This window comes from Leuciscus leuciscus, assembly GCF_965113295.1.
Source record: "Leuciscus leuciscus genome assembly, chromosome: 16".
In the NCBI taxonomy this organism is placed as follows: Eukaryota; Metazoa; Chordata; class Actinopteri; order Cypriniformes; family Leuciscidae; genus Leuciscus; species Leuciscus leuciscus.
Genome location: NC_138740.1, coordinates 21,401,690 through 21,413,353, shown reverse-complemented (window position 1 = coordinate 21,413,353; position 11,664 = coordinate 21,401,690). Strand labels below are relative to the sequence as shown.

Below are 11,664 nucleotides of genomic sequence, written 5' to 3'. Positions count from 1 at the left end.
ATTTAAGAAAAATAAATAAGGACCGAACCTCGCATGTGCACGCGCTGTCAGCGGGTTGGTCCGAACTGCCCAATTATTAGGATTTGAAGGCGCGTTTAAGGATGACGTCAGAGTGAAGTCCGCAAGGAGACCGTTCAGGTGAAAGGAGGCTGAGGTGGAAAATACGAGATGCTCGGGGAGAGGACAGTCTGAGGATTCTGTCATTTCAACATTGCGGATTTTCTTTCATTAAAACGTAGAGAATATAATAAAAGATTAATCTCGCCGCCACTGATTACGACACACTGTGTCGACCGTGATCTTCGACAAAGACGGCTGAGCAGCGCGAGCCGCGAATATGATGCACGCGCTGTTATCCAGCCATCGCTCCGTGTCGAGCTTGCGACGCTTATGTCACACAATTGCTGAGGGGAAAACAAGCGCAACAGTTACCCGATATTCCTGATCCTTGCCCGGACTAGAATCCAGAAGAACCGCTATTGAGATTAGGGGATGTGATAATAACCTTAAAAAGTAAGACAGGAAAAGGAAAGGACGCATCTTTGGGGGGATGCTCGTGTGTAGTGTGGACATCGCCACCATAGAAACGTGGTGGCACTCGCCGCTGATGGGGTGAAGTAGGTTACGGAGAGGTCCTGACGGTGGACCGCATCCTGGACCGTGTGTGCCGTGGAAATACATGTTAGTGAAAAATGCAAGGGGTGACGGTGACGGGAGAAGCGCCCACATTGAATGGGGGCGGAAGGGAGGAGGTAAGGAGTGAAAATGTTGGTAAATAAAACCAGAGTTTCTTCTCGTTGTAGTGCAATTGTCGTATGAATATGTAGAAAGTGAAATATTATTTTGTGGAATTATATTGTACATTTTGTATTTCATAGGTTCACTGTTCTAACAATTATGAAATATATATATTTTTGCATGTAATTCATTATAATTAATACAATCAAAAACAAAATGAGAAAAAAGTATTGTTTTTAGTTATCTTGCCTGTAGGCAATAATGTGCAAGAAATGAAAGAAATTAATCAAAGATTATAGTGAAAGTGGGTGATTGCTATCCGTTTAACTGATGACAGAATGCTGAAATATTTTGTTACATATTAACAGACTTCACACTAAATACGTGACAGAATCTAATAAAATTGGCTCCTATTACTTAAAATTACTTTGTGCATAAGATTATATATATATACACACAAATACAATACAAATCTAAATAAAAACCAAGACAGTTGCATTTTCTGTAGTGGCTGCATGCGTGATGATGTCACTGCACAGTTGACTATCCACTCCACTATCAATGAACAATGATTCTGTTTGTTTAATGCTAAAATTTGTGTGTTTAAGCAAAAGGTGTTTTTTTTTTACTTAATATTTAAACATTTTATTGTCATCTTATATGCAGTTGCAAAGTGGAGAGAATTGGGGCTGTAAATATTCTTTTGAAGTATTTCCATATGTAAAACCATCCCCTGCCTGGACACTTCCTTGCTCAGTGCCTCAAAAAAAGGTGTTATGTCAGTACATTTTTGAGTATTTACTTTAGCTGTTGGACATTTGACTATTTAATCTTGATTAGAATTGTTGGTTTATTAAGGGAAAGGGCCTGTCTATATGCTGTGAGCTATAGTTGATGAGAATGCACATCAGTTATTTCCCTGTCTCTCTATTTTGCCAGATCTGCGATAGAATGAATGATATTATGCATCTAATACAGGGAGGATTGGCCAAATGTGCTCCTACAGCTTTCTGCATGTAACTGTAAGAAGATTGTTCTGTTAGTGATAAAAAAACGACACTTTCAGAGAAACCAACCTGCTAATGGCTTACATATTGTCTCAGCATATTAAGTTGGATAGGAGAAAATATTTGAACATAAAAAAATGACACACTTTACCTTAAATATTTTCATTACAAACTTACTTTTAGAAGAAAATGTTCTATATAGAGCCTTAAAGGGTTCTTATAGAAACTTTTAGGGGTTCCCTTCATGAATTAAGCAGCTTGTAAACATGATCACTAGAAAAAATGTAAATAACCCTTTAAACATGAAAGTATTATCGAATCATGTGAGACTTTTCTCCTTATATAGAACCTTTTTGGCATTAAGGGTTCTTTAAAATTGAGTCAAGAACCCTTCTATAAAGAACCCTAAAGAACCCTATTCTTTGCTCTCAGATTTTCTCACTTGAACCTTTTTTTCTGACTCGCTCTGCTTACTCACTTTGACTTTTCCCACCTGACTTGCAGCATTTATCTTAGATAACCGGAGGTCAGGTCTCAGTGGGCGCATTCCTTATTTTCTGGACGGTTATTCATCCAGTGTTTAGTTCATTAAAGAAAATCCAATAATTAACACACACACTTTTCTGGCAGCACATACAGTGCCTTGAATTATTTTAAATGCATTCTTTGTGACAATACAAGCTTTCCCTTAATTCTTTCTCTCACTCACGCCCTCAGATGCTGAGTTTACCCCCATATACTGTTACAGACCGATCAATAGACCGAGAGACAGAGTGGGGGATGGGACATTTTTGTAATCATTATTGAGTTTTCATAATGTTTGTGCTACATTGTCACTTACAAATGTATCAGTACTTTTAGCTGCAGCTATTTCTGTATAGTGACAGCTCTTCTCAGTTGACAATGTCTGACGTTCAACTGTTCTCTGAACAGTATATGAGTCTGGATGCTTCGTTCGTGCTGCTTTGTGGATAAACGCATCTCTTCGAAAGTAATGAGTGCTCGCCTGGTCTGACAGAAATAGATGTATATGCTGACAAGGCAATCAAGACTTTAAAAGGCCACTCAGACCATCCTGTTTTGATTTATGAATGTATTCTATTCTCTTCTGCTCTTTACCATCATTAGTTTATCCACACCCCTCTAACACATACCTAGTCTCTGTTGTGTACTAGTTATCCGCTGATTAGTCTTCTCTGCTGTCTAACGTTTGATGCGTATCATTCTGAATATCATTTGTTCTGACTGAATATTTAATGTGCCCAATGTCCTTCATCTCAAAATGTTGCACTCACAATTAGAAATGAAAGGATCTCCATTTTACCAAATGATAAGATAATTCCTTAATAAATCTATTTAAAACAAATCATGCAAAAAGTGTTAAAACAAACTTTAATGACTTTACAGTGTTTTTAGAGGTAGCATAAATGCAATCAAATAATTGGCCGTAACTACAAAACACACAACAAACTACACAAACAATATAATATAACATTTTACATACTGTATATTACATTGTAACAAGGTATTTTTTGGGAAGAATGAGGTGGGAACCGGCGAACGTTCACAAACTTTAATAATAAACAAACAGCAACAGCAACAGCAACACAAAACGAAAGTAAAGGCGGCAGCTTCTCACGGACAACTGGCACATACACATAAACAAAACATAGCGTTAAATCCAGGCCTGGTTCTCTCTCATCCTTTACTGTCGTCGCTCCTCCTTTATGCTTCCGAAGCTGCACCTGTTTGAGATTCGAGACCGGTGCAGCATGCAGGTGACGCTCATTATCAATTACGCCACAGGCCTCGTCCTGCTTGCCGCATGTACTGTATATATTCAGTATTTATATAGTACTGTGCAGAAGTCTTAGGCACGTTAGTATTTTCACCCCAAAAAATGGTTTTAAGCCAGTTATTTATATATTTTGCTGTAGTGTGTCAGTAGGATATATCAGTTTACATTTTCAAAAATATAAATTTTGCCATTCATTGTAATAATCCAGTGAGATTTTTGTATGTATGCAGAAGGAATTTGACAACAGCCGGATCTTAACATCATCATCGAGTCTGTCTGTGATTGCATGAAGAAACAGAAAAAAACGGCAAAGCTACCTAAAAAACTATGTGCAAGTGTACTTAGGACAAAAGCTGTTTTAAACGCAAGGGGTGGTCACACCAAATATTGATTTTGATTTGGTTAATTGAAGTTAATTAAGCATCCTCACTTTGCAGCATTTTTACACAATTGCCAATAACTTTTCACAGTACTGTAGCTTTGCAGGCAGGTTTCTTCTGGATTTACTCTGTCTCAGTTTCTGTTGTTTCTTCATGTGGACAGATGGACTCAATGATGGGGAGATCAGATCTTCGTGTGGAGCAGACCGGCTGTGGTCTTGTGCATACAAAAATCTCACTGGATTATTACAATTAAAGGCAAAAGGAATGCTTGGAAATGTAAACTGATATTTCCAACTGACACTACAGCAAAAGATATAAAAACTTGGCTTAAACCCATTTTTTTCTGGTGGAAATACTAACATGCCTAAGACTTTTGCACAGTACTGTATATTATATTAAGTTACCATGTGAACAACCAGTCATTAAATTAATTGATTTAAGTCTCACAGTAGTCGTAAGCTGCATGTTTATCAGAACAAGAGCCGACTCTTTCAGGAATCAGACTACACTGATGGCGCTGTATGCTTTTGATTCACTAAAAAGAACCGAGTCATTCGTTTGAGAATACGATTGGTTGTGCTACGAGTTTTATATTTACATGTTTTTGAAAACGGTCTCCATGTAAACAAAAAACGTGAATCTGGAAACGACGAGGTCATGCATATGCATATTACGTGTTCAGTCTAAAGTGTTTCATCGCCATCTAATGGCCTGGCAGAATACAGCGTTTTTATAGCCTGGGAAAACACAGACAACTTCCGGCAAATTTAGATTTGCTCTGCAAGTAGTCTGGCAAAGAGCCCATTCAAGCCCATTTCTAATCCCTCGAAATCGCGGCACCAATCAGAAACGTTGGGGCGGGCTTTACACGATGACGATCGCTCTGATTGGTTTTAGGTCTATCCAATTGCGCCCAGAGGCATTTGAGCGACGTCCGTTGGTGAAGCGCAGCAACTTTTAAATGCATATTCAAATTGCAAACACATGAGGACAGTCTCCATGAAAGACCCACTGGCAGATGAACGTGCTACTACATTTCTCTCCGAAACGGTAGGAAATGAAATTAGATTTAATAGAGGATTTTAACTGTGACAAGATGATTGACAGGGCAGTTTACGTGACAGGATGCACGCGACAGATCCGTCCGATAAAGATGACGAAGTAGTATGTCCCAAAGCTTGCCTACTTTTTTGCTACACATTCAAAAGTAAATACCTTTTCTTCACAAAAAGAGTACATACTTTTATGGCGTAGTGTAACTTAGGCGAACTGGGACGCAGCATATGGCTTTACACGATGACGATCGCTCTGATTGGTTTTAGGTCTATCCAATTGCGCCCAGAGGCATTTGAGCGACGTCTGTTGGTGACGCCCCTTTGGAAATGAGTTATTAATGAAGCTTTGCCAGACCATAACTCAGTTACTACTGAGAGTGGTCTGGTTTTAACCAGGCTAGCGTTTTTTTTTTTTTTTTTTACGGATCCATGTGAACAGGGATCATTTTGACCAAAGTGTCAGCTGTATGTGGAAAACTCAAAGGAAAAACCTCTCCGTTTTAAGCGTATCGTTGTTGTGTAAACACAACAACCCTTAGAAAAAACAAAGCATGAAAGGACCACCCCTAAACCTAACCTTCAGGGGGTGTAAGCAGAACATATAATAACATATGACTGAGATCATACAAATTCAAACAGACCAGCCACCAATTCGCCAAAACATAAAATAGTTACTAGAGTGTGTTGGTTACGCTGAATGTTTTTGAGTTACTGAATAGAACCGACTCAGAAGAGTCATTTGTCAGTTGAACTGCACTGATTACACTGTTTGTTTGCACTGTATTTTCAGTAGCATGTTGCAGTCACCTTTGAACAGTAGTGCAGGAAACTGTATTTTATTATGATATTCTGCTTGGATGAATTCACTTCATCAGAACGTCATTCAGTTCTGGTATATTTTATTTGTATTTTTTATGAATATTTTACTTTATTTTATTATTTTATTTTAATGAATATTTTATTTTATTTTATTTTACTGGTTCTTTGGCCCCAACCTAGTTTCTACACACCACAAGCAAGTAAACTGAACGAAAACAAACAGTCACTTGTTTTCCTCTCTTATCCCCTATCCCAAGAGGCCAAATAATCATTGACTCATACACATGTGCAGGAAAACACACGCATTTGGGCTTGATTTTATGATTCTGCCCAGCACTGATGCTTCTCATGTAAAAAGCATTGAAATTCACATGCTCATATGACTTCAGACATTCTTGGGGCATCTAAATAATTTAACATATTAAAGTGGCTCTGAAATAGCAAGCTAACTTTATCCACTATTTATACATCACTGCCATTTTGTTGTATGCAAGTTCCCCAATCACAGCCTCCAGAATTGAATCTCACTGAATATCATTCACATCTCCTAGGACACATTTTCTTGTCGTACCAACAGGATTCAACACTTGCTTCTCACCCTCCCACAACTGAACCTCTCTGCATCTACTAAATATATGAAACCTACAGACAAAACCTGGCGTATACATACAGATTAATATGTAAATATATGTATGTGAATATTACTATATATAAAATGCTATATTATCATGCTTTTTTTGCTTCAGGTCATCATTATTATAAACATGTGTAGATATTAGCCTGTGCACATGGTAAGTCACTCTGTAGGCCCAAATTCTATCTCTCTCAGTTTGCTCTCGTCCTTGTAAAAGGAACAATTAAACTCCTGCCAAGAGGAGCACAGACTCCATGCCACGCTTGGGCTGCAGCCTGCTTTTAGTGCTGCAGTTCCTCACAGCAAGGGCATTGCTCGTACTATTAGCTGATTTATGTGTGCAAGTGTGTGTGTGAGAGAGAGTGATGTTGTTAGAGAAGAGACAGCAGGATAGAAGGACAAAGAGGGGACGGAAAAATTAAATATTGCAGACCAACCATAAAAAATCGTTTTGTGCAATACCTTTGTTGATGTGTCAGAGGAACTGTATGGCTTGCTTTTTTTTCTTTTCTACCTCCTACTACTTGGAATCAGTTCATCTTTGCCCATATGGCCACAATACCTCAAGCCACCACTGGCCTCAGACTAGGCAGTAGAGATCCATATGCATTTAGTCGAGATGATGCACTCAGTGATGTCTAAAAGCTTCTAGACTTCCCCTCCACAGTCATACAGAGCATTTTAAAAGGAGACATGGTTTGGGTTACGAGCAGCCAGGAAATGTATTCAGCCCTCAGGAGAATGATCTATTACTGAGTTCTCTCAGCAGCATGTCATAGTGGATATAAAAGACTGTGCTTCACTCAGTTGTGCATGTTGTAACACAAATGAAATATACCTGTACCCTGAATCATCTAAAACAGGGGTTCAAACTAGAGCCAGGAGGCCACAAAGGGGTCCTAGTGGGTCCATAAAAAAATATGGGTAGAATATTAGTGTCAAAAATGCATTAAGAAAGTAAAAGAATTGTACAATACTGCCTTTTCTTTTTTTAGAATGCTCTGTCTCATGAGATTAACAGTGATTATTTTATTCTATAGGCAGGCCTAATTTTTAAAAAGTGGAAAAAAAAACCTTCTCTCTCCTTTCTTGCAACATACAAACCTTCAAGGATTTGTGCTTGTGTTGTATGCTTCTAGGGAGGTTTCCCTCACCACTGTAGCTTAAAGCAGAGCAAATTTGCTTTAGAACCATATTTATTGTGGAAAGTGGCAAAAGAATTGCATTTGAAATAAAAATGTTCTCATTATAATATACATATAAGATTAACTAAAATGTATCAGAGGTGTTATATGCTTTTCTGCCAACTAATTTTTACATTTTCTTTTTTCTTTCCCTTTCCCTTCTCCCCCCCCCCCCCCCCCCCCCCCCCCCCCCCCCCCTGCTACCCTCTGCTTTCTTTTGTCTCTGGCATCTTTTCATTCCAATTCTGTCCAACACCTTCCAACTCATCTCTTATTGAACCGTGCCCCATTCAATTTCCTATCCATCTGCACAACCCTCTGTCCCCTGGTCTTCCCATATTTTCATCCACATCCGGCCTCCCCCTTTCTGCCTATAGCAGCGTCCCCTCAAGCAGTCACTGAGTGGGTCGCTGTGCCGAGAGTCCCACTGGAAGTGCCTGCTGCTCACCTTGCTCATGTACGGATGCTTTGGCACGCTAGGCTGGTGCTCCCTGTACCGCATCACCGTAATGGCTTCTGATGACCAAGGCCCCGCCTACTTCTACGGAGACCGAGCCCGACTCTATCATGACAGCCCGTGTTCCAACGGCTACATCTATATACCCGTAGCCTTTTTGGCCATGCTGTACATTGTCTACTTGGTGGAATGCTGGCACTGCTACTCTAAAACAGCTAACCTTGCTAAGGTGGAAATCAGTGAGGTGTATGACAGGATACAGCGGTTGCAACAAGCTACACCCTGCATCTGGTGGAAGGCCATCAGCTACCATTACGTACGACGTACCAGACAGGTGACGCGCTACCGAAACGGAGACGCGTACACTACTACGCAAGTGTACCATGAACGTGTCAACACGCATGCAGCGAGCTCAGAGTTCGATTACTCGCGCCTCGGGGTCAAAGACGTTTCAAAGGAGCTGCAGGGCCTTTTGGAGCATCCCGTCACCCGCTTGCGCTTCACAAAGTGCTTCAGCTTCGCCAGCGCCCGTGCTGAGACCGCCTACCTCACTCAGCGAGCGCGCTTCTTCGGGGACAACGAGGGTCTGGACGACTACATGGAAGCACGGGAGGGTATGCACCTTAAAAACGTTGACTTTCGGGAACATATGCTGGCATTCCCCAATCCATTGCGCCCACCTTGGTACACCCGACGCTGGTTGTACTGGCTGGCCTCGGCTTTCCTGCTATCGTGGCCTCTTCGCGTGATTGCCGAGTATCGCACTGCATATGTCCACTACCACGTCGAGAAACTTTTCGGCGAGAACGAGGATGCAAATGACAATGATAATACGGAGACGGGGAACTACTGTACGGGCTTTGAGCATGGCACAGGGGGTCCCACTCTGCGCATCATATCACGGGTCAACACGGTGGATATGACCGAACTGGAATGGCACATTCGCTGTAACCAGCAAATGGTGCCTAGCTACTCTGAGGCCTTGCTTATGGATTTGGATGTGAATACAAACACACCGTTATCGGTCGCGATGGCAGCACATATGCGCCGCAATTCTAGCTACTTTCTTCAGAGCTGTCCCAGGTGTCGGCCCTCAACGAGCAGCTCCTCACTTCCTTCCTGGGTTAGAGGGAATGTGGCTGCGGGCACAAACTCATTCCCCATTAGGCCCGGCGGAAGGCTGTCCCTTAGTCGCAGTGGTTTCTCTCTCGGCCGGTTACAGACCGCAAGAAGCCGCCACCCCTGCCTGTTTCACTCGAGAAGCCTCGGAGGTGGGATGAGCAGCCGGCTGGAAGAGGGCGGTGGGGGTTTCCTTGGTCTTGGGTTTAGAGTGCCAGATGAGGAGAGGAGGGGTGTATTAGAGAATGAAGGGCTAGAAGACGACAACATGGAGGAGACAGGCCAGGAACAAGTGGAGGAGAGGGAGGACGGAGAGACCAGGGAGGATGAGAGAGACAGGCCACCAACCTACCAAGACGCTCTGTATTTTCCGGTGTTAATCATTCACGGAGAAGAGAGCTGTCATGGGGGGCATGGCATTGACACGGGTTAAAAGAACCGATATGGTGTAAAGAATGTATGAAGTGGCTTTTGAAAAGTAGAGGCAGATTGACATCTGAGGTGCAGATAAGAGACAGGGAGATCGAGAAATTCGAAGAAGAGATGGGAATTTTTACCAGAACCAGGGTAGAAAAGTTGAACCCAAAGAGACTTGATTTGTGTCTCTGTGTAACGCTGAAAAACAACTGTTCATGAATGTGTAGAATGTTGTAGGGATTGAAATGAAAATAATACACATTGGTCATCATGTCATATCAATGTCAATTGACTTGATACAGACTGACCCTAAATATATATGTAGTTCATACCTAGTAGAAAATACTGATGGGCATGAAACATCAGTGTCCTATATTGATCTTAATGTCCTATTATTGAAATCTCTGGCATATCATGTCCATAACAAACTAAAAGGTCAGTGTGTCCTCCTTTGGACTATGGGAGTAATGTACTTTACATGAAAAGCTGGGCGTCTGCAACCTGCATTTAACATTGCGAAGCAGTTTTTGCGACTCTGCATTAATGTGCAAAAGCCCATGCTGGTGTAGTATTGTAAATCCATTCGTCTACAACGTACCAGTAGCTTACGTAAAAAGGGACTGAGATGTGAACTGCATTTATTAAAGTTTTTTAATATACATTAGAAAGAAAGCAGAATCAAAATTCAGATGGACAACTAAGGTAGATCTGACAGAAGCAAAACCAACTGGTTCTCAGGGGGAAAAGTTTCTAAAAAATAAAAATAATAGACTTAATAAAAATGGATGGTAAAAGATCAATGAGTGAATGTAGGCTGGTGAATTGTAATCCCTCACTGTTTGACACTGTGCTTTAATCCACTGTCCTGGCTAATGACTTCTTTTAATCTCGTTCTTTTTAATTGCCTGGTAGAAGCACGGTGCTTATGACTTCACTTATCTCTGCCTTAGAGGTTTCTTATGTCAGCCTCATGTCTACTGCAGCCAACTGACAGTAACAGCAATTCAATGTATTCCTCTTTATTACCCAGCATACACACATTTGCTTTTCTATCACGGTGGGGACCTTCCATTGACTTCTTTTGGGTTTATACTAAGCTAATGATATTTTCTATTCCTTACCCTTAAAACTAACCCTCACAAAAAGTTTTTTGCATTTTAAGATTTTCGTTAGTATGTTTATAAAACCATTGTCCTTTAATATTCTTGTTGGCATATCTATCCAATACTCTGTCATTCCTCCCTAGACTGTTAGAATGTTTAAAATATTGGATTAAGCTTGTTTCAGTTTAAAACAACTACTGATAATAGATAAAAATAGACTACTCAAGATACAAAGTAGTGCAACAATCCTCCACCCCATGTAGTCACATTGTTGATATGCACATAGAAGAGCAAACAAGCATAAAAATATATGTGTAGCACAAGCACAACGTGTCACCTACTTTACAAGCAGTGCAGGGATCGAGTTAAAATAAGCTGTCCTTGGAAACACTAAAGGAACGAATGTATAAACAGCCTTGCACACGGAGAGGAGATTATTACAAAAAAGGTAAAGTCCAAAGCACACACCAAGAGCATCCCTGTATTGTATGTAGAATTTCTGCTAATACTTCAACAAGCACTAGCATATCTTTCAGCAATGAGGAAATGATTACAGTGGCCATGACCATGATGCTCTTATTAATAAAGTCAAACCATTAACAATGTGTTTACTGACTGCTTTATTATTACATTATTATTAATTATTGTTTGACTTACTAAATGTATTGCAGTTATTAAAGTATCTTGCAGGTCCAGATGAACAACACAGAAGATAATATATTTAAAAGAATAAAGACTGTCCTGTACTGATTTGCATGTGATGTCCTTACCATCACAACAAACATTTTATGCAATAATAACTCATAGTGTTATGATGTTTTATAGTTTTGATAGAACCTGAAAGTCATAGATGCTTCATTTGACTTTGAATGATCCTTGGTATCAATTAATAATGCTGTGAAATTCTGGATTTAGTCTCAGTAACTCTAGGCTAATGACCGGAGTTGTTT

At 40.4% G+C, this 11,664-nt stretch overlaps 1 protein-coding gene across 1 annotated transcript; it reads left to right on the top strand.

The window, feature by feature from the left end:
* The first annotated feature begins 128 nt into the window (after positions 1-128).
* Positions 129-11,441, top strand: tmem151a (transmembrane protein 151A). The gene is made up of 2 exons (XM_082142017.1): positions 129-752; positions 7,996-11,441. Exons 1-2 carry the CDS (start codon positions 693-695, stop codon positions 9,625-9,627), a joined length of 1,692 nt encoding a protein of 563 aa, XP_081998143.1. The 5' UTR covers positions 129-692; the 3' UTR covers positions 9,628-11,441.
* The last annotated feature ends 223 nt before the right edge of the window (positions 11,442-11,664 follow it).

Excerpts from the sequence above, each read along its gene's own strand:
- tmem151a (XM_082142017.1), top strand. The coding sequence starts at position 693 with ATGCAAGGGGTGACGGTGACGGGAGAAGCGCCCACATTGAATGGGGGC. Across the intron at positions 753-7,995 it reads ATGGGGGCGGAAGGGAGGAG|CAGCGTCCCCTCAAGCAGTC; the intron begins GTAAGGAGTGAA and ends TTCTGCCTATAG.